This window comes from Rattus norvegicus, chromosome 6, assembly GCF_021556685.1.
Source record: "Rattus norvegicus strain SHRSP/BbbUtx chromosome 6, alternate assembly SHRSP_T2T, whole genome shotgun sequence".
In the NCBI taxonomy this organism is placed as follows: Eukaryota; Metazoa; Chordata; class Mammalia; order Rodentia; family Muridae; genus Rattus; species Rattus norvegicus.
In genome coordinates, this window is record NC_141539.1 from 81,504,662 (window position 1) to 81,528,267 (window position 23,606).

The window sequence follows — 23,606 nt, forward strand, 5'->3', positions numbered from 1 at the left end:
GACACTGACAGGCAATGTAGACATACTCCTTTAAAAACAAATGATTGTGTGTCTGTATAAAGAAAGGTGTTATAAATGGTTCATTAAGCTGGGCGGTTGGCCATTCTAGGAAAAGCAGCTGCTGTAGATGATGTGTGACCAGGCTGCCTCTTGGGACCCGTTTCCACCATCCATTGAACTGAGACCCCTCATGAAGGGTTTAAGCGGCTGGAACCAGGGCCTGGAACTGATTTCTGGACACTAAGTCTTAGGCAATCCTCTGTGACAGGGGTTGGGAGTGGAGCATGTGACCATCTCACGTGTTGGAACCGGAACTTCCTCGAGGTGAGGCTTGTTGCTGGGCAACAAGGGAGCCGGTCCTTTTTTTCCTATTTAGCTGATCGAGCCTGCCTGGGCCTCCTTGGGTGTTGCCAGTTTCTGGGGTATCTGGTCCATCATCATCAGCTGGGAGAAGTTCTGGGCCTCCTGAATCAGGCAGGTAAGCAGAGGCCGTGGATGGGGTGCAGGTAACTTCTTTGGGACTCTAGTAAGACTCTGACAATTGGCTGAGCCAGTGTACCCGCTCTTTCATCCACTTCGGTGGGTTTAATTGTCACAAAAGTCGTATCAAATCAGGGACAACACTGAGAAGTGATTGAGGCCAGAGTAGTCCATGGGTTTCTGTAGTCTGTAAGCTTGAGCTAAAGGAAAATTTCTGAGGGGGAACGAGCATGGATTGAAGCGAAGCTAGAAAACCGCCAATAGAGGTAGGTAGACTAGGCTTCGGGGAATTGGGTAAAGGGGGGCATAGATGGAAACGAGGGTGAGGAATTAAGATAGCTCTGGGGAGGGTAGAAGCTCAGAGTGGAGGGAACTAATGTCATCACTGACCATCTCGGCCACCCTGCGCCAGGACAGCGAGTATCGGACAAGCCTTAACCACTGTTAGGTGAGAATGTGCAATGGAGTCTGTTTAATTTCAGAATTGAGAGCTGTTGGTCTTGAGTTTGGGAGTAAATGAGATACTATGAGCTTACTGTAAGGGTTATTTGCTACTGAAGACTTCAGACAAAGCAAATCCTTTTGCAGATTTCGTGTAGATGAACTTAAGGAGATAGTCATTTTTTTTTTAAAAGCATTCAGATATCCATGTTTACCATTTGCTCTTCCTGTTCACACCTTTGAGCAGTGGCCTGATTTATAAGCAGTAAACTGCACCAAGGTACAATTTACCCACTGTAGAATCCACACAGGTATACAGTTTAAGGAATTTTGACAGATATTCACTTTTGAAACAACTGCTACAATCAAGATAACTGAATCTTTGCTCCTTTCCTCTCACTCTGCGATCCACAACTGCCCTCACCTCTCTACCGCCTGGCAGCCACTGAGGTCTGCTTGTGACATTACAGAGGAGGCTGTGTGCTCTACAGTTTTAAGTAGATAGTATGTACACTTTTGTCTGGCTTCATTTACTCAGGCTGGTGGCTTGCCAAGGCCCTTTTCCAAATTACTGAGTTTACTGTAGTAATGTGGGTTTTGTTTTCTTTGTGCTTGTGTTTATGACAGGGTCTCACTATATAGCCTGGACTAACCTGACTGTGACCCCCTGTCTTTGTCTCCCAAGAGCAGGCTTTGCAGGCATGTTTCATCATGCTTGGCCCTGTAGTAAATTTTGAAACTGGATACAGTAAACTGTCTAGATTTGTCTTTCCTTTTGAAATTATTTGGATGATTTTAGGGCATTTGAAAATATTTTAGAACTACCTTGTTATTTCTGTTAAAAACATCTGCTGTTTTTTTTTTTTTTTTTAGCAGTCCGTAGATAACAAACCAACAACCTCCAGAGAACTTAACTGGGGAAAGTTTGATAACTATTATCAGAATAGGTGGCTGATGGCCAAACATTCTAGTCTAATATCAAAACAAAGCAGAACAGAAAAGGAAAAAAAAAACCTGGAGTCCTTCCTGGAGGGGTTGGTATAGTCTCAGGAGTTCTCCCTTCCTAAAGACAGGAAGTGAACAACTTCAGAAATTCTTTACTCTCATAATAGACATTTTAAAGAGAGGAAAGAAAAGAAAATGAGGGAAGAAGGGAGACAGTTTGGGCTATAAATGAAAAAAAAAACCACCCTCTCTCTCAACATTCTGCCTGAGTAGCAGCAAGATGCCATTAAAAGGCAATCAAGCAAATAAACAGAGCCACAGTGAGAAACTATTTTAACAAATCCATATTGGTCCCAGGCCCCCAGTGAACTGTACTCTTAGGAAACACAGAGCAAATGTCACTATTACATGCTAAAGCCTGACCAGAATATCTCTAACTTATGGGGAGGAAACTGTGCAGAGCTAGCATCTTGTGGAGAATGTGGGTGCAGGTTCCTGGTTGTATACCTGACACCAGAAAGGGCTGCCCAGGAAATAGTAGTACAGATTTCCATTTTAAATCTGTAAAGAAAGATAGTGCCAGCATTTGTGACCTAGCCTTGCAAAGGACCACTTACCATGGTGAACAACATTCACAACCCTGTATGTTGAGGGACACCCAGGAAATATCTGTGCAGAAGACTGCCCAGGAGTATGACAGGCATCCAGGAGCCACAGAAGGAAGAGGAGGGGCTGTGGCTTCAAGGAGCAGCAAGGAGGTAGACCTTTCAGACTCTGTCCCTCCACCCAGCTCTCCCTACTGTGCAGTAATTCATCTTCTATGTAGTATTCATGGCCAGCTCTCTCCTGTCCTGTTCTCATCCCCCCTCTTCCTTACCTTATCACTATTCACACATTCATTCTTTCCTTCCCCACTTTGATAAAGTTTTCACCAGAGCATGAGCTCACTTTGTCTGTGGTGTCCACAGTCTCAGATGTCTCAGAGCTGGGATTGTTTGAAGCTATTTGATTGCATTTCCAAACCTCCCACTCATTATTCGACCTTCAGTCAAAGTTGCCTCATCTTTCACTCTTTTTTCCCTATTGTTATTTTATGCCTTCTTTCTATTTTCTCCCATTCTTTCTACTCACGGGTCTCAGTCTTTTTTCCTTCACACTCGTACTTTAGGACAGTGGTTCTCAATCTTCCCAATGCTGCATGGCAACACCCGCAACCATGAAGTTATTTCATTGCTACTTCGTAAGTAATTTCCCTGTGTTGTGAATTGGAATGTCAGTGTCTGTGTTTTCTGAGGGTCTTAGGCGGTCCCTGTGAAAGAGTCATTCAACCCCCAAAGATGTTTCAACCCACAGGTTGAAGCCACTGCCTTAGGCCCTTATTGTGCAAGGCTCTGTCATTCTTCCTTGACTTCTTAAAATGATGAGTGCTTAAGAGTGGGGAGTGAAGTAACACAGGATTTTTATGGAGGACCCAAATTTTGATAGTATTCTACTCTTAGGGGAGTACTAGGAATGGAGTCTGGTATCCTAGTCTGTCTTCCTGACAGAGGATGACAGAGACAGAGAAGGCTTCAACCTTACCTCAACATGATATGTCTTGAATATTGCCAAGGTAATCTGACTGCTTCAGAAATTACCCATCCCATTAAATAGCCTCCTGACGAAAGAATGAAATCCCAGACAAGGAACTGAAAGACTGATTATAAATATATTCAAAGAAACAGAAAAGGACACAGACTCCTAAATAAATCCCGAGATAACAAAAAAGGCTGAAGGAAATAAGGAGGCCAATATAGGATATGAAAGTAGAATTCAATAAAGAGATGGAAATAGTAAAACAAACAAACTGGAAATGAAAAATTCAAGAAGTTAAGTAAAAACCTCTGACTCTGGGGGAAGACAGACTCTCAGGCTTGAAAACAATACATGGGAGTTGGAGCATTCGGTTAACTATGAAGAGAACTTCATAAAACTACATGAATGAAACATGTGAGATCTATAAGGCACCATGAAAATCAACCTGTGATTCATGCCTTGTGATTCTTTCTAAGGAGATCTGACTTCATGCCTACGCACTCCAGGTAGGGCACTGTAGACCAAAGAAATGTTTCCACTGCAGCTTTGCCTAGTGAGCCAGTGAGTTTATCAGGGTCACTTACAGGAAAACTGATGACTCAAGGGCAGCTGAGTCACCCAGAAGCCTATTCTGCATGGGTAATGATCCATGAAAGCTGCATCCCTGAGGCTCCCCATGCAACTCACAGGCAGTGGAAGGGTCCTTCTCTGTCAGGTGTTACTACATATATCACATATATCACATATCACATATATCATGGGACTTTGCAGTTTCCATCAGTTCTGAGATCTGTAAGCTTCTGTTTACTTCCTAAGTCTTGCGAACTTCTTTTCTCTCCTCTAAGAGGGAACATTACAACTTGGATGAAATTGCTACACAGCACACTGACGTAGCAGAACAGTAACCTCATGTTAAAGGCTTAGAAAACATTTTCAATAAAAAATTAACATTGTTTATTGAACATTGCCCAGATCTAGAGGAAAAGATGTCTATTCAGGCAACATGTAGAAAATGTAGTAGACAAGACCAGAAAAGAGCCTTCCCACATAATACTAAGATTAAAATGATAAATACAAGGAACAAAGAAAATACACCCAAGCTTGCAAGTGAGAAACAACAAGTCATATATGAAGTATGAGGCAGGGGGGGAGATCATATTCATGAGAGATTTCTCATCAGAAACATTGATTTTCAAGCTCAGGAAGAAAACAACAGCCAATCCAGCCTACTATAGTCAACACAACTGTCATAATTTAAGGAGTAATACAAAAATCCAAAGGAAAAAAAAGGAAAAGAAATTCATGACCCTTAAGCTAACTCTATGGAATATATGTGAAAGAAGCCTCCTTTCTGAAAGAAAGGTAAACACTTATGTCTATGACGCTAAAGAACAAACTGTGTTCCAGCAGCAGGTAAGCAAACGATGCAAATAAAAACACCAACTATTACAAATCAACAGAATGACAAGAAGCATATTACACATGTTTCTAAACCAAGTCTGAATATCAGTGATGTCCATTCTCCGCTGAAAAGACACAGAGCTGCAGATTAGTTTAAAAGACAGGATTCCTCTATTCATGTCTCCAGGAAATGGGCCTCACCACATAAGGCAGATGCAGCCTTATGTTGAAAGATAGAACATGTGTTTCAAGCAAATGGAACGAGGAAGCAAGCAGGTGTCACTGTTCTAATATCGGATAACACAGTCTTCAAATGCAAGTGGTGTATTTCAACTGTCAACCAAGATACCTAGCAAGGTTATTTTAATGGAGAAATTTACAGGTAAATAAGATATTTGAGGACAAATATAAGTTAATGCACCAATAAGTTAGTGCTGAAAATTATTAAAGGAACAGCACCCACAGAATAAAAAATTTCATCCACAAGAATACAGGTTAGAGTTTTAAGAATACTTTGTTAGAGTATTCTAACAACCATGACCAAAAGCAAGTTGGGAGGAAAGGATCCATCTGACTTACACTTCCATATCACGGTTTATCAGCAAAGAAAATCAGGATGAGAACTCAAATAGACAGGGTTGTGGAGACAAGATCTGATGCAGAAACCATGGAGAAGTACTGCTTACTGGCTTGCTCCTCATGGTTGCTCAGTCTGCTCTCTTATAGAATCCAGGACTACCAGCCCAGGGATAGCACCACCCACAGTGGACTTGTCCCTTCCCCATCAATCGCTAATTAAGAAGACACTCTTTACCAAAAGCAATCTACAGATTCAATGCAATCCCCATCAAAATACCAATCCAATTCTTCAAAGAGTTAGACAGAACAATTTGCAAATTCATCTGGAATAACAAAAAACCCAGGATAGCTAAAGCTATCCTCAACAATAAGAGGACTTCAGGGGGAATCACTATCCCTGAACTCAAGCAGTATTACAGAGCAATAGTGATAAAAACTGCATGGTATTGGTACAGAGACAGACAGATAGACCAATGGAATAGAATTGAAGACCCAGAAATGAACCCACACACCTATGGTCACTTGATTTTTGACAAAGGAGCCAAAACCATCCAATGGAAAAAAGATAGCATTTTCAGCAAATGGTGCTGGTTCAACTGGAGGGCAACATGTAGAAGAATGCAGATCGATCCATGCTTATCACCCTGTACAAAGCTTAAGTCCAAGTGGATCAAGGACCTCCACATCAAACCAGACACACTCAAACTAATAGAAGAAAAACTAGGGAAGCATCTGGAACACATGGGCACTGGAAAAAATTTCCTGAACAAAACACCAATGGCTTATGCTCTAAGATCAAGAATCGACAAATGGGATCTCATAAAACTGCAAAGCTTCTGTAAGGCAAAGGACACTGTGGTTTTTCAAACAAAGAATTCACAGCTGAGGAATGCCGAATGGCTGAGAAACACCTAAAGAAATGTTCAACATCTTTAGTCATAAGGGAAATGCAAATCAAAACAACCCTGAGATTTCACCTCACACCAGTGAGAATGGCTAAGATCAAAAACTCAGGTGACAGCAGATGCTGGCGAGGATGTGGAGAAAGAGGAACACTCCTCCATTGTTGGTGGGATTGCAGACTGGTACAACCATTCTGGAAATCAGTCTGGAGGTTCCTCAGAAAATTGGACATTGAACTGCCTGAGGATCCAGCTATACCTCTCTTGGGCATATACCCAAAAGATGCCCCAACATACAAAAGAGACACGTGCTCCACTATGTTCATCGCAGCCTTATTTATAATAGCCAGAAACTGGAAAGAACCCAGATGCCCTTCAACAGAGGAATGGATTCAGAAAATGTGGTACATCTACACAATGGAATATTACTCAGCTATCAAAAACAACGAGTTTATGAAATTCGTAGGCAAATGGTTGGAACTGGAAAATATCATCCTGAGTGAGCTAACCCACTCACAGAAAGACATACATGGTATGCACTCATTGATAAGTGGCTATTAGCCCAAATGCTTGAATTACCCTAGATCCCTAGAACAAAGGAAAGTCAAGACGGATGATCAAAATGTGAATGCTTCACTCCTTCTTTAAATGAGGAAAAAGAATACCCTTGGCAGGGAAGGGAGAGGCAAAGATTAAAACAGAGACTGAAGGAACACCCATTCAGAGCCTGCCCCACATGTGGCCCATACATATACAGCCACCCAATTAGACAAGATGGATGAAGCAAAGAAGTGCAGACCGACAGGAGCCGGATGTAGATCGCTCCTGAGAGACACAGCCAGAATACAGCAAATACAGAGGCGAATGCCAGCAGCAAACCACTGAACTGAGAATAGGTCCCCCGTTGAAGGAATCAGAGAAAGAACTGGAAGAGCTTGAAGGTGCTCGAGACCCCAAAAGTACAACAATGTCAAGCAACCAGAGCTTCCAGGGACTAAGCCACTACCTAAAGACTATACATGGACTGACCCTGGACTCTGTCCCCATAGGTAGCAATGAATATCCTAGTAAGAGCACCAGTGGAAGGGGAAGCCCTGGGTCCTGCTAAGACTGAACCCCCAGTGAACTAGACTATGCGGGGAGGGTGGCAATGGGGGGAGGTTTGGGAGGGGAACACCCATAAGGAAGGGGAGGGGGGAGGGTGATGTTTGTCCGGAAACCGGGAAAGGGAATAACACTTGAAATGTATATAAGAAATACTCAAGTTAATAAAAAAAAAAAAAAAGAAGACACTCTACATGCCTACAGTCTGATCTTAACATGAAACTAGCCAAAACAACAGGAAAGAATGCATTTCTTGAAGGGAAGAGATCAACAGAGAACTAGGAAAGAATCAGTCATCTTCAATGTCACAAATCTACAAAAATCCTACATCAGCAGGAGAGAGAGAGAAGATCTAATAGGCAAGTGGACCAGAGAAATGACCAACAAAATCACCAGAAAGCACAAACCATTATCAATAATAACCTAAAGTATAAATGGTCTTAACTCACCAACTATATACACAGGATGACTGGCTGACTGGATAAAAAAGATCCAACTACCTTTGTTACCAAGAAGCTCACAAAACCAGGAAAGACACCCAAAATGTAAGGGTCAGAGTTGGAAGTAAACCCACCAAGCAAATGGAACCTGCAAACATGATGGATAATCATTCTCATAACTGATAAAGTAGACTTCAAACCAAAGCCAGTCAGATGATACATTAAGGTCACTACATATTAATAAAGGGACAGTTCATCCAGAGAATATACCTATGGTAAATATATATCAAATCTCGGGCACCCTGGCTTCATAAAGCACACAGCAAAAGATATAAAAGACCATATTGGCCCTGATGCAATAATACAGAGAGACCTCAGCACACACCACTCTCACATCTAGCTAGAACTTTCAAACTAAAAATCAACAAGGAAGCATCAAAACTAAATTGACATGCCACACACAGAGCATCCCCACTTCTGGTAGAGAATACACATTCTTAGCAGTGCCTAGAATCTTCTCTAAAATTAGTCAAGTTATTACCCACAAATGGTCTAATTTTGGTACTTTTTCCTCATCTGATCATACAAATTAAAGGATAAATCAGTAAATAGCAAGACTAACTCCAGAAAATACATAAACCCTAACATTGGTGTACTACCTGGTTTTGTGTGTCAACCTGACACAAGCTGGAGTTATCACAGAGAAAGGAGCCTCAGTTGAGGAAATTAGATCTTCATGGAAAATCTGATCAAAGCACAAATACGTCTTCTTTTTCCCACTGAGTTTTTAAAAGCAAACACTGTTTTCAAACAATTTTTATTTTTCTTGTTGGAGATGGAGGTTTTGCCATGGAGAAGTTGTCCATGGGCTTAGACATTTCTGATGGAACTTTAGTAGACGTTCATTACAAGTTGGCGTTGACATGAATTTAGGAAATAGAGATGATTCCCAGCTATGGGCCTAAGAGAGCCTGAATCCTGAATCCTCCTCTTAGTTACTTCTCTCATTCGGCACCCTCGCTGTATTAGAGAGGATAACCGTGCTGCGTGCTGGGGCTTTGGCCCATTGCCAGTGTATCTTTGTGAGGAGCTAGGCCTAACATGCTCAACTCCTTTCCTTGTGCTTCAGGGTTTCATGCAGCCTGGGCCCAGGTCATCTGGGGAGTGCTTGGTGTAATTTTACTTCACTTAGAGTCTGGAGCACAAAACTGGGTGTGGGATCACATACCTGTAAACCCAGTGCTTGTCAAGCAGAGGCAGGAGGATCACCAGAAAGCCAGCCTATATACACAGCAACTTCCAGGCTTCTTAGGGCTGTATTGCAAAAGCTTTTCTCAAAGGGAAAAGAACCAAAACCCACCACCACCCTGCTGCAGCTGCCTCAGCCTCTGCCTCCACCTCCGCCTCTGCCTCCGCTAACAAAACCAACCAACCATCACCAGCATCACTGCCAACAACAACAAAAACCAACCAACCAACCATCCAACCAACCTCCCCCAACTCCCCACCCTACCACCTCCCCTACCACCCCCCACCTCCTCACTCTTCTTCCCCAACATGCTTCCTCACTCCCCCACCCCCCATTCTCACCATCACGATCACCACCACCACAACCACCATCACCACGAGCAGACCACAGTTATGGAGCACACTCTGGCTTTTCTGTTCCAATAGGAGAAGTGAAAATAGTCTTAAGAACCAGAGATCAGCTTGCTTGCATCAAAGTATAGAGTTCACACAGGAAGCACTCTGGGAACCTGTTGCACCTAGACAGTCTAACTAGTTCTGGCCAGAGTTTCTACCTAATACCTCACCTGACCTGGTGGGAAAGGAGCAAAGGCTAGACGCTGGCTCTCCTCCTGCCTACTGCTGTGAACTTCGGTAAAAGAGACAGGAAAGTTCTCTGCACCCAAATCCCGTGGGAGGGAGAGCTAAACCTTCAGAGAGGCAGACAAGCCTGGGAAACCAGAAGAGACTGCTCTCTGCACACACATCTCGGACGCCAGAGGAAAAAGCCAAAGACCATCTGGAACCCTGGTGCACTGAAGCTCCCGGAAACGGCGGCACAGGTCTTCCTGGTTGCTGCCGCTGCAGAGAGCCCGTGGGCAGCACCCCACGAGTGAACTTGAGCCTCGGGACCACAGGTAAGACCAACTTTTCTGCTGCAAGTGACCTGCCTGGTGAACTCAAGACACAGGCCCACAGGAACAGCTGAAGACCTGTAGAGAGGAAAAACTACACGCCCGAAAGCAGAACACTCTGTCCCCATAACTGACTGAAAGAGAAGAAAACAGGTCTACAGCACTCCTGACACACAGGCTTATAGGACAGTCTAGCCACTGTCAGAAATAGTAGAACAAAGTAACACTAGAGATAATCTGATGGCGAGAGGCAAGTGCAGGAACCCAAGCAACAGAAACCAAGACTACATGGCACCATCGGAGCCCAATTCTCCCATCAAAACAAACATGGAATATCCAAACACACCAGAAAAGCAAGATCTAGTTTCAAAATCATTTTTGATCATGATGCTGGAGGACTTCAAGAAAGACGTGAAGAACTCCCTTAGAGAACAAGTAGAAGCCTACAGAGAGGAATCGCAAAAATGCCTGAAAGAATTCCAGGAAAACATAAATAAACAAGTAGAAGCCCATAGAGAGGAGACACAAAAATGCCTGAAAGAATTCCAGGAAAACATAAATAAACAAGTAGAAGCCCATAGAGAGGAGACACAAAAATCCCTGAAAGAATTCCAGGAAAACACAATCAAACAGTTGAAGGAATTAAAAATGGAAATAGAAGCAATCAAGAAAGAACACATGGAAACAACCCTGGATATAGAAAACCAAAAGAAGAGACATGGAGCTGTAGATACAAGCTTCACCAACAGAATACAAGAGATGGAAGAGAGAATCTCAGGAGCAGAAGATTCCATAGAAATCATTGACTCAACTGTCAAAGATAATGTAAAGCGGAAAAAGCTACTGGTCCAAAACATACAGGAAATCCAGGACTCAGTGAGAAGATCAAACCTAAGGATAATAGGTATAGAAGAGAGTGAAGACTCCCAGCTCAAAGGACCAGTAAATATCTTCAACAAAATCATAGAAGAAAACTTCCCTAACCTAAAAAAAGAGATACCCATAGACATACAAGAAGCCTACAGAACTCCAAATAGATTGGACCAGAAAAGAAACACCTCGCGTCACATAATTGTCAAAACACCAAACGCACAAAATAAAGAAAGAATATTAAAAGCAGTAAGGGAAAAAGGTCAAGTAACATATAAAGGGAGACCTATCAGAATCACACCAGACTTCTCGCCAGAAACTATGAAGGCCAGAAGATCCTGGACTGATGTCATACAGACCCTAAGAGAACACAAATGCCAGCCCAGGTTACTGTATCCAGCAAAACTCTCAATTAACATTGATGGAGAAACCAAGATATTCCATGACAAAACCAAATTTACACAATATCTTTCTACAAATCCAGCACTACAAAGGATAATAAATGGTAAAGCCCAACATAAGGAGGCAAGCTATACCCTAGAAGAAGCAAGAAACTAATCGTCTTGGCAACAAAACAAAGAGAATGAAAGCACACAAACATAACCTCACATCCAAATATGAATATAACGGGAAGCAATAATCACTATTCCTTAATATCTCTCAATATCAATGGCCTCAACTCCCCAATAAAAAGACATAGATTAACAAACTGGATACGCAACAAGGACCCTGCATTCTGCTGCCTACAGGAAACACACCTCAGAGACAAAGACAGACACTACCTCAGAGTGAAAGGCTGGAAAACAACTTTCCAAGCAAATGGTCAGAAGAAGCAAGCTGGAGTAGCCATTCTAATATCAAATAAAATCAATTTCCAACTAAAAGTCATCAAAAAAGATAAGGAAGGACACTTCATATTCATCAAAGGAAAAATCCACCAAGATGAACTCTCAATCCTAAATATCTATGCCCCAAATACAAGGGCACCTACATACGTAAAAGAAACCTTACTAAAGCTCAAAACACACATTGCACCTCACACAATAATAGTAGGAGATTTCAACACCCCACTCTCATCAATGGACAGATCATGGAAACAGAAATTAAACAGTGATGTCGACAGACTAAGAGAAGTCATGAGCCAAATGGACTTAACGGATATTTATAGAACATTCTATCCTAAAGCAAAAGGATATACCTTCTTTTCAGCTCCTCATGGTACTTTCTCCAAAATTGACCATATAATTGGTCAAAAAACGGGCCTCAACAGGTACAGAAAGATAGAAATAATCCCATGCGTGCTATCGGACCACCACGGCCTAAAACTGGTCTTCAATAACAATCAAGGAAGAATGCCCACATACACTTGGAAATTGAACAATGCTCTACTCAATGATAACCTGGTCAAGGAAGAAATAAAGAAAGAAATTAAAAACTTTTTAGAATTTAATGAAAATGAAGGTACAACATACCCAAACTTATGGGACACAATGAAAGCTGTGCTAAGAGGAAAACTCATAGCGCTGAGTGCCTGCAGAAAGAAACAGGAAAGAGCATATGTCAGCAGCTTGACAGCACACCTAAAAGCTCTAGAACTAAAAGAAGCAAATACACCCAGGAGGAGTAGAAGGCAGGAAATAATCAAACTCAGAGCTGAAGTCAACCAAGTAGAAACAAAAAGGACCATAGAAAGAATCAACAGAACCAAAAGTTGGTTCTTTGAGAAAATCAACAAGATAGATAAACCCTTAGCCAGACTAACGAGAGTACACAGAGAGTGCGTCCAAATTAACAAAATCAGAAATGAAAAGGGAGACATAACAACAGATTCAGAGGAAATTCAAAAAATCATCAGATCTTACTATAAAAACCTATATTCAACAAAACTTGAAAATCTTCAGGAAATGGACAATTTCCTAGACAGATACCAGGTACCGAAGTTAAATCAGGAACAGATAAACCAGTTAAACAACCCCATAACTCCTAAGGAATTAGAAGCAGTCATTAAAGGTCTCCCAACCAAAAAGAGCCCAGGTCCAGACGGGTTTAGTGCAGAATTCTATCAAACCTTCATAGAAGACCTCATACCAATATTATCCAAACTATTCCACAAAATTGAAACAGATGGAGCCCTACCGAATTCCTTCTACGAAGCCACAATTACTCTTATACCTAAACCACACAAAGACACAACAAAGAAAGAGAACTTCAGACCAATTTCCCTTATGAATATCGACGCAAAAATACTCAATAAAATTCTGGCAAACCGAATTCAAGAGCACATCAAAACAATCATCCATCATGATCAAGTAGGCTTCATCCCAGGCATGCAGGGATGGTTTAATATACGGAAAACCATCAACGTGGTCCATTATATAAACAAACTGAAAGAACAGAACCACATGATCATTTCATTAGATGCTGAGAAAGCATTTGACATAATTCAACACCCCTTCATGATAAAAGTCCTGGAAAAATAGGAACTCAAGGCCCATACCTAAACATAGTAAAAGCCATATACAGCAAACCAGTTGCTAACATTAAACTAAATGGAGAGAAACTTGAAGCAATCCCACTAAAATCCGGGACTAGACAAGGCTGCCCACTCTCTCCCTACTTATTCAATATAGTTCTTGAAGTTCTAGCCAGAGCAATCAGACAACAAAAGGAGGTCAAGGGGATACAGATCGGAAAAGAAGAGGTCAAAATATCACTATTTGCAGATGACATGATAGTATATTTAAGTGATCCCAAAAGTTCCACCAGAGAACTACTAAAGCTGATAAACAACTTCAGCAAAGTGGCTGGGTATAAAATTAACTCAAATAAATCAGTTGCCTTCCTCTATACAAAAGAGAAACAAGCCGAGAAAGAAATTAGGGAAACGACACCCTTCATAATAGACCCAAATAATATAAAGTACCTCGGTGTGACTTTAACCAAGCAAGTAAAAGATCTGTACAATAAGAACTTCAAGACACTGAGGAAAGAAATTGAAGAAGACCTCAGAAGATGGAAAGATCTCCCATGCTCATGGATTGGCAGGATTAATATAGTAAAAATGGCCATTTTACCAAAAGCAATCTACAGATTCAATGCAATCCCCATCAAAATACCAATCCAATTCTTCAAAGAGTTAGACAGAACAATTTGCAAATTCATCTGGAATAACAAAAAACCCAGGATAGCTAAAGCTATCCTCAACAATAAAAGGACGGCAGGGGGAATCACTATCCCTGAACTCAAGCAGTATTACAGAGCAATAGTGATAAAAACTGCATGGTATTGGTACAGAGACAGACAGATAGACCAATGGAATAGAATTGAAGACCCAGAAATGAACCCACACACCTATGGTCACTTGATTTTTGACAAAGGAGCCAAAACCATCCAATGGAAAAAAGATAGCATTTTCAGCAAATGGTGCTGGTTCAACTGGAGGGCAACATGTAGAAGAATGCAGATCGATCCATGCTTATCACCCTGTACAAAGCTTAAGTCCAAGTGGATCAAGGACCTCCACATCAAACCAGACACACTCAAACTAATAGAAGAAAAACTAGGGAAGCATCTGGAACACATGGGCACTGGAAAAAATTTCCTGGACAAAACACCAATGGCTTACGCTCTAATGTCAAGAATCGACAAATGGGATCTCATAAAACTGCAAAGTTTCTGTAAGGCAAAGGACAATGTGGTTAGGACAAAACGGCAACCAACAGATTGGGAAAAGATCTTTACCAATCCTACAACAGATAGAGGCCTTATATCCAAAATATACAAAGAACTCAAGAAGTTAGACCGCAGGGAAACAAATAACCCTATTAAAAAATGGGGTTCAGAGCTAAACAAAGAATTCACAGCTGAGGAATGCCGAATGGCTGAGAAACACCTAAAGAAATGTTCAACATCTTTAGTCATAAGGGAAATGCAAATCAAAACAACCCTGAGATTTCACCTCACACCAGTGAGAATGGCTAAGATCAAAAACTCAGGTGACAGCAGATGCTGGCGAGGATGTGGAGAAAGAGGAACACTCCTCCATTGTTGGTGGGATTGCAGACTGGTACAACCATTCTGGAAATCAGTCTGGAGGTTCCTCAGAAAATTGGACATTGAACTGCCTGAGGATCCAGCTATACCTCTCTTGGGCATATACCCAAAAGATGCCCCAACATACAAAAGAGACACGTGCTCCACTATGTTCATCGCAGCCTTATTTATAATAGCCAGAAACTGGAAAGAACCCAGATGCCCTTCAACAGAGGAATGGATTCAGAAAATGTGGTACATCTACACAATGGAATATTACTCAGCTATCAAAAACAACGAGTTTATGAAATTCGTAGGCAAATGGTTGGAACTGGAAAATATCATCCTGAGTGAGCTAACCCACTCACAGAAAGACATACATGGTATGCACTCATTGATAAGTGGCTATTAGCCCAAATGCTTGAATTACCCTAGATCCCTAGAACAAAGGAAAGTCAAGACGGATGATCAAAATGTGAATGCTTCACTCCTTCTTTAAATGAGGAAAAAGAATACCCTTGGCAGGGAAGGGAGAGGCAAAGATTAAAACAGAGACTGAAGGAACACCCATTCAGAGCCTGCCCCACATGTGGCCCATACATATACAGCCACCCAATTAGACAAGATGGATGAAGCAGAGAAGTGCAGACCGACAGGAGCCGGATGTATATCGCTCCTGAGAGACACAGCCAGAATACAGCAAATACAGAGGCGAATGCCAGCAGCAAACCACTGAACTGAGAATAGGACCCCCGTTGAAGGAATCAGAGAAAGAACTGGAAGAGCTTGAAGGTGCTCGAGACCCCAAAAGTACAACAATGTCAAGCAACCAGAGCTTCCAGGGACTAAGCCACTACCTAAAGACTATACATGGACTGACCCTGGACTCTGACCCCATAGGTCGCAATGAATATCCTAGTAAGAGCACCAGTGGAAGGGGAAGCCCTGGGTCCTGCTAAGACTGAACCTCCAGTGAACTAGACTATGGGGGGAGGGCGGCAATGGGGGGAGGGTTTGGAGGGGAACACCCATAAGGAAGGGGAGGGGGGAGGGTGATGTTTGCCCGGAAACCGGGAAAGGGAATAACACTTGAAATGTATATAAGGAATACTCAAGTTAATTAAAAAAAAAAAAAGAGAGAGAGACAGGAAAAGGATGCACTTTCAGATTTGGAAAGAACAGGACAATGAAATCATTGCTTGTTTTCCAAAGATTTTAAGCACACTCTGTCCCACCTCAAATTGCAGTAGTATACTTGTCTAGCATGGATTATGAGCAGAAAATTCAACCCCTTCCTGCATTTCTTGCTTGGGGACAACTGTATTACTTTTCTCCAAACTGGAACCAGCCTGTCTATGTAAATTGCCCCCAAGAAAGAGAAAGTGTACTAATTTCCCAGGAGGCTGAACCTTTCAAAAGTGATTTCCTTATTTGGTGCTGTTAGGAGTGGGTGGGGAGATATAGGCAGCACACTCGGATAATCTGACTGATGAACCTTAGGACAATCCCCAACCTGAATGCCAGACTGGAAGCCCCTGTCCATCTAACCTGTAAATCCTAACTGCTTTTGGTTCATTTTTTTTTGCCATTAAAAAAAGAACCTTCTCTATTCAGATTTCAAGGGACTGTACATAGCAGTGTTAAACAATGGACATTTGTTTAAATTTCAGGAACAAACTAAGCGCCCAGAGGTTGGGAAGGGCACTCAGAACAGGAACCCAGAAGAGGGAGTGCTTGGGAGTGTGAAGCCAGGGTGTCACCCGGTATCACAGCACCTTCCTCTCTGCCTCCTGCCACTTCATACTTTTCAGCCACTTGCAGCTGGTGACCCTCTGAGCACATGGTCACCTGTGCAAACAGTAAGAGCAGAAGGACTGTGATGAGTTTTTAAAGGAGGGGACTTCCTTAATCCTCTAGAACCCATTTCTAATACTCATGTGTTACGGGTTAGGCAAGAGACAACAGATAGTTTTTATTCCCTTCCACACCCTTCCCCACCCCTCACCCCTGTTTTGAGGCAGGGTCTCATTATGTAGAGCAGGCTGGCCTAAAATTCAACAGAGGTGTGCCTGCCTCTGCCTCCCAGGAACTGGGATCAAAGGTATGTGCCACCACACCTTTTAATTTTTTTTGTTTTTTAAACTGGCATTATTTATTTATTTTTTGGTTTGCGAAACTTCCTTAATTTGTTGATGTAGCAAACAAATTTCAACTCTGCTATGCAAATGACAGAAGGAATCTGCTCAACAACTAACTTTAGAGTTCAGCTTCATACAGGCAACATGCCATATGTGAACAATTACTAACTGAACTACAGGGATTGAGTTTACTATAATTTATAATCTATTTTATTGACAATCTAGGAAGTTTGTGGCCATCAGCAGTTCCAGGGCAATTTCAGGTGCAATTGGGAATTCGGGAATTTCAGTGGAGCTGTTAGTATAGTGGGCCTTGTAGGTAAAATACGTGCATGCTTTGGATAGCGCATGTGAAGGGATCTCTCTAAAACTGACCTCAGTGGTTTCATTCTCCATAAACTGACCTGGATCACACAACATGGCCTTTATTGTTCCTGATGTTAATGCATGTTCTCTCTTTACAATAAATTCATGACCATCAGAAGATATTAATTTCACATACATGCCATCAGGGCCTTCACAGCCACCATAGGTTTGTTTCTCGCCATCCATTATGTTCTTATATAATTCTATTTGAACCCAAAGGACCTTACTAGTTTCCTGGTAAGGTTGAGACACAGTCTGCTAGTAACTTGCGTCTGAAGGAAGTGCCCACCTTTAAATTTTTACTTCTTAATATGAACCTCTAGTGTATATAGAATTGAACTATCTATAGGACTAGTCATTGGTGGAACCGGGTACAGAAAGAAGGCATAGTAGTTTCCAGAGGAGAGCTCTGTCCTGTTGCAAAGGTCTTCAGTTTAGGAATCAGCAGGGTGTGTCTCAGAAATGGATAAACAGGTCCATTTTTTTCATAGTTTCCAAGGTAGACAGTAAATGACTTCTACTAGGAAAACAACTATTTTGTATATTGATATGACTCTAATCAATACAGGTAGTGGTAAGCAAATAAATATTTAATTATTACATATCTTAAGTAGATCTTGACTTACTTTTGGTAAATCAAAGCACAATTCTTTCCCAAGTAGTCAGCCGATGGCCCAGGCATGATTTATTGAACAATTTTTCCATCCTTCTGTCATAAATCAAATTCTGCCTTCATAATGTTCATCAATCAAATTTCTGCCTTTATAATATACTTCATAACTTCTCAAATAATTCTTTCTCAATCTACCTACTGATTCCATCAGCAGTGTTTGAGTTCTGGAGGAGTCTGTGCAAATCTTAGTTATCCTGGCACATCCCCCGCCCCCCAAAAAGGGCAGGTGTAGCACCTTCCTTTTCTTCTCTCATAGTGTTTAGCAATCCCATTTATTATTTCAAACAATTAAAACATTTGAAATACCATTGTTAGATTTTTTTTGTGGAACATGAAATCACTATGGTATCTTGAAACTACCTGATATAACTGAGGTAACTGTTTATCATCAAGGAACGGTGGCTGCCTATTCACATTTTATTTAAATTTTCAATTAAAAAAATTCATATGGTGTTCCTCTTTGAACTACCAGGAAGACTCAGCATTATGTTTTAAATGGGAGCATTTTCTGTATCTATGCATCTTTAGATTCAAGTCCTTTGGAGAACACTTACATTCTAAATAGTTCCTTAGGACTGGAGTTCTCTAGCTGAACAGTCAAACCTGTAAAATCCAATGATGTTCAGAGGCTGTTTCTCTTATTGCTCTTTAATGAGCCTTGGCTTTGATGCTTGTTTAAACACTGTTGCTGTATTTCTGTAAGTCGGCTTGTTTGTAGACAAGGTCTCTATGTCGCTGGTAGTCCTCTGTCTCCCCACTGTCCTGGCTGTGCCTCCTGGGTGGTGGCAGAACAGGTGGCTTGCCACCGAGCTGCCTTTAAAATCACTGCTCCGATTCATTCTTTTCTGTTTTTATTTTCATAGCTTTAGTTCTGTGCCTCTAACCACTCCTCTTGGCTTTTGGGATGCACTCCTTTTTCTGACTCCCTTACTCTCCCTCTTTCCAGCACTCACAGGTAAGCACCCCAGTCTCTCAGGGGTCTTCCTCCGCAGGCAGGTTCCTCCTAGCTCTCAGTAGTGATCTCAGCCCTTTCAGGACAAGGGCCTACTGAAAAACGGAAATCGGCATTTAAAACTTACAGTAAATACACTACGTGAAAAGTACCTTATTAGTCGTTTGAAAATGCCCATTTGGGTGAATAACACCTTTTATTATGTGTCTTGAGTATAGCCAAACTTCAGTGAAATGGTGCAAGGTCCTCCTTTATGTTTCAGCTAGGATGAAACCCAGGTTCACGGTCATGTTTGGAGAGTCCTACTGAGCTACTGTCCTAAACTATCACAGTGTCAGATTTCTGAATGAGCTTTTAGTTGTTCCCATTTACTTTTTTTTGATCTTTCATTTTCCAGGCAGGGTACTGCTGTGTAGCCTTGACTTAGTATATAGGTCAGCCATGTCTCAAAACTGTCCCGATCCTCCTGCCTCTACCTACCCAAGGGCTAGGAATACAGGCTTACACACTACACCCAGATCCCACTTCTTCTGAGTTGTTACCATGTCATGTCTGCTTTCTTTCTGCTTGTAGCGATTACAGGCTTCAGGCTGAAGCTGCAGAGCTTCTTGGTCCCCCATTCCATTATCCTTGCTTGGTATAATGCCATCCCCAAGGCTTTGTGAGTAAGCCCGAGTCCCTGCCTAGAGGCTGGCCTCCTCTCTCCCTTGCTGCACTATACCACAGTTCAGGTGGAGTAGTAAGCAGAGTAGCTGGGTGAGGGATGGGGACACAGGAAGTCACTGGGACCGTGGGGAGAAGCAAGGGTAACAGCCACTATATGCCCAGGGCAGAGATCTGATCCTTATGTTACCAGAGCCCCCACTTTCTCTCCCAAAAGAAATTTGTATGTGTTAAGGTCCCGATTTAAACTTGTCCGTTTTAATTTTATATTTTTGAGAAACTTCCAAATTATTGAAAAGCATGTTTGCTGGCCCAGTCCAAGCCGCGGGGCACGGAGGTACGGTTGGAGATCCCTATTCTCTATGATCTCCACTTCTTTAGCTTTCCGTGCCTACACCTCTGGGAGTCTTGCTTGGTTGGAAATGGGGCACAACACTGCAGTCCAAAGCAATGTTAAAATAGGTCCCAAGGGGCTTAGAAATTATCCCTGAAAAAAATATAGCTAGTTTAGAGTAGTAGTTCTCAGCCTTCCTAATCTGCCACCTTTTAATACAGTTCCTCATGCTGTGGTGACCCCATCCATAATATTTTTCTCCTTGCTACTTTGTAATTGTAATTTTGCTATTGTTATAAATAGTAATGTAAATATCCGTATTTTCTTATGGTCTCAGATGAGCCGTGTGCAAGGCTCTTTTGTCCCCAGAGCGATGTTGATATATAGAAGGGTGGCAACTTACTGGTTTATAGAGGGCTTTCATGGATCATGGGAAAGGACGTAGACACGATACATTCTATCCCGAGACACTTTGCAGAACTGGAATTTTATTAACCTAAGTTTTGTTAAATATATATTTTAATATATAATTGGGGGGGCATGTTTTACAGGTCCAGTTCGTCAAGATGTCCACCATCCCAAAGCACTTCGGACTGACAGCCAGAGATGAATCGTACATGTTCAAAGAGCTTGAGAAAATTCGCCAGAAGACCAAGAAGGATTATGAGCAATTGAGGCAGAGGCTGGCCGCCAGGTCGGTTTTGGATGCAGGTTCTGAGGATGATCTCCAGGACCAGGAGGCGGAAGAACGTCCGGGCACAGCAGGCAGCAGTTCGACGAAGAAGGGGCACGTGTCCTGGGCAGCCAAGTCTTCGTCCTCCGCTAAGCCATCCTCAGCCAAGCTGTCGTCTAGGGTGCTGAGCGGGGAGCGCCCCGTTGCGGCCGACCTGCAGGGGGCGCCGCACAGCGCGCGAGGCAGCCCTGGGAAGCCTCAGCCATTCCGCCCGCGGGAATTCTACCTGCGGAGCTCGGCGTTCCGGCGGTACCCGCCCTGCAAGGAGGCGCCGGCCATCGCCCCGCAGTTTGGCACTGCCCGATCCGTGTTTCTGCTGCGGCCGCGCTCGCGTCGGAGGAGGCTGCGCGGGAAGCCCAGGGAGGTGCCCGTGGCCAAGCGCGTGTCCAAGAGCCCCTCGCACGGATCGCCCTTGATCGACATGGCCTCCTCCCGCTACAGACACGCCAGCTCCCTGTCTAGCCTGAGCAGCGAAGCCGAGGAAAACGCGCGTTTGCGCAGGCTGCGGATCCGCACCCACTTCCAGCGAGAGATCATGCGGTGGCATCACAAGCCCTCGTCCAGATCCGGGCGTGAGGGGAGTTCCACGAGCCAGGGAACAGGATCTTTGCAGGGGGCACGCTACTTGCCCATGAACATAGAGGAGATCATCGCCTCTCTGCAGTCTGAAGCCCAACAGGCCTCAGACCAGACCATCAAGGAGCTCATACAGAGCATCCTGGGCCAGAACTACGACATCTCAATGGAAGTAGGTGAACTAGACTAGTGCTTCTGGGTGTATAGTCTATTGGATATTTTCCATACATGTAGCACACATATATGTATACATTTAGTGCATGTATGTATGCATGCATGTATGCACACGTAACATTTCATTGTGCGTATTTCAGTCTATATGATGAGACGACGAGTCCCAAAGTGTTATGGAAGGTCTTTGCTTCTTATTTGAATTTTGAATGTTTGTATTTGTCTTTGTGGGGTTGATTTTACATTGGTTTTAGCGTCAAAAATGGATTCAAAGAACATTTGCTGACCACCAGCATGCTACATTACTAGTGGCCTTCCTGTACAACAACTGTCATTACTTAGTACTGAAACATGAGAACTGGCATGATGTGGAAAGATTTTACTCTTTCTAATTTAGCCTAATTAGTCATGATTTACAGAAAAATGACTTCATAGGCCAAGAAAATCATCACTATTACATATAACTTACACTAACAACATAATATAATTTTTTAAGTGGGTTCTATTTTCTTAAAACATTTTCTTAGTCATTTCTAAGTTTAGACACTCGTAAGTGCATATTGCATGCCAAGCACCACGACACATGTTATACAAATATTTTCTCTATCTCTCATGTGTATGCATATTTGTGTGGGTGCTCAAATGTGTATCGGGACACTGGAGGCTGATGTCCAGAATGGCATCAGGTCGGTGGATACCATTAGAAGATTTGCTTTATGTAGGAAAGAAGTGGGATTTTCCATGTGAAATGGTTGCTTCCTGGGAAGCCTTATAGTTTGGTGAAGTTCGTAAATTTGCACAGCCAAAGCTAACGTATGGTAGAGTTGGGATTTTAACCCCAGTTATCTTACTCCAGAAGTTGGGTCAGAGTTATGTCCAGAACACCATTTATTAAATATATTTCCCTCATTGGAAACACGCTATACAGTCATGTGTAAGATAGTTTCTTTGTGATACACACTTTGCTTTGGTGGTGACTCTCAAAAATATTAATATGGGAACTTGAGTTGTACATGCCAGAGGAAGGAGGGGAGGGGAAGCCTGCCTGTGAGGGATTATCTTAAGTTAGTCTCTGAGCATGCCTGTGAGGGATTATCTTAAGTTAGTCTCTGAGCATGCCTGTGAGGGATTATCTTAAGTTAGTCTCTGAGCATGCCTGTGAGGGATTATCTTAAGTTAGTCTCTGAGCATGCCTGTGAGGGATTATCTTAAGTTAGTCTCTGAGCATGCCTGTGAGGGATTATCTTAAGTTAGTCTCTGAGCATGCCTGTGAGGGATTGTTTCCTTTAGGTTAATTGGGGTGGGAGGAGCCATCCTACAGTGGTGGCACCATTCCCTGGGCTTGGGCCCTAGACTGCACAAAAAGGAGACCACTGGATGAGCACACCTAGCTTCTGTACTTTCTGTTGACACAGTGTGAGCAGCTTCCTCAAACTCTTGCCTTTTTTTTTGCTGTGATAGAGTGGGGACTGTGAGCCAAAATAAACTTTTCTGCTCCTAAGTTGTTTTCATCAGGTTATTTTTGTCATAGCAACAAGAAAAGTACTAACACACCACTACACACACACACACACACACACACACACACACACACACACACACACACGTATATATAAAGGAAAATAAAGCACCGAAACAGGAGACTTAAACTGTAAGGTACCACCAAGTATATGTGGTCTAAATACATCAGTTGAAAGACAAGGATTGAACTGATGTGACCCAACTAGATATTGTCAATCAGAAATGATCTCTGACATGATCATATATGTAGTTAAAATAAAGGTGAAATATATCATTCACTTACCAAGAGAAAGGAGGAGTGTCTGTATTACTATCAGAGAAGGTAGATAACTAGTATAGACTTACAAAAAAGAATCAACCTGCCAAGAAGACAAAGGATCCTACGTGTGTATGTAATTAGTAAGAGAGCTGTGTAACGTAAGAAGAAAAACCAATAGGAAGTCTGAAATTTTAGCTGAAGGCTCATCTTTTCAAAGATTTATTTATTTTACTTATATGAGTACACTGCAGCTGTCTTCAGACACACCAGAAGAGGGCATCAGATCCCATTACAGATGGTTGTGAGCCAC

The 23,606-nt window shown here is 42.4% G+C and overlaps 1 protein-coding gene across 6 annotated transcripts in view; it reads left to right on the forward strand.

Annotated features, from left to right (window-relative positions):
• Positions 1 to 322: 322 nt before the first annotated feature.
• Positions 323 to 23,606, forward strand: part of Ttc6 (tetratricopeptide repeat domain 6) — a 213,819-nt gene continuing 190,535 nt past the window's right edge. For 5 of the 6 annotated variants that reach the window (XR_015622056.1, XR_015622057.1, XR_015622058.1 and 2 more), the window contains exons 1-2: positions 323 to 478; positions 20,588 to 21,517. Coding sequence is in view for 3 of the 6 variants with exons in the window: in XM_087554072.1 (XP_087410198.1) it covers positions 20,603 to 21,517 (915 nt within the window). In the remaining 3 variants the exon portion in view is untranslated. 6 annotated transcript variants of the gene reach the window in all.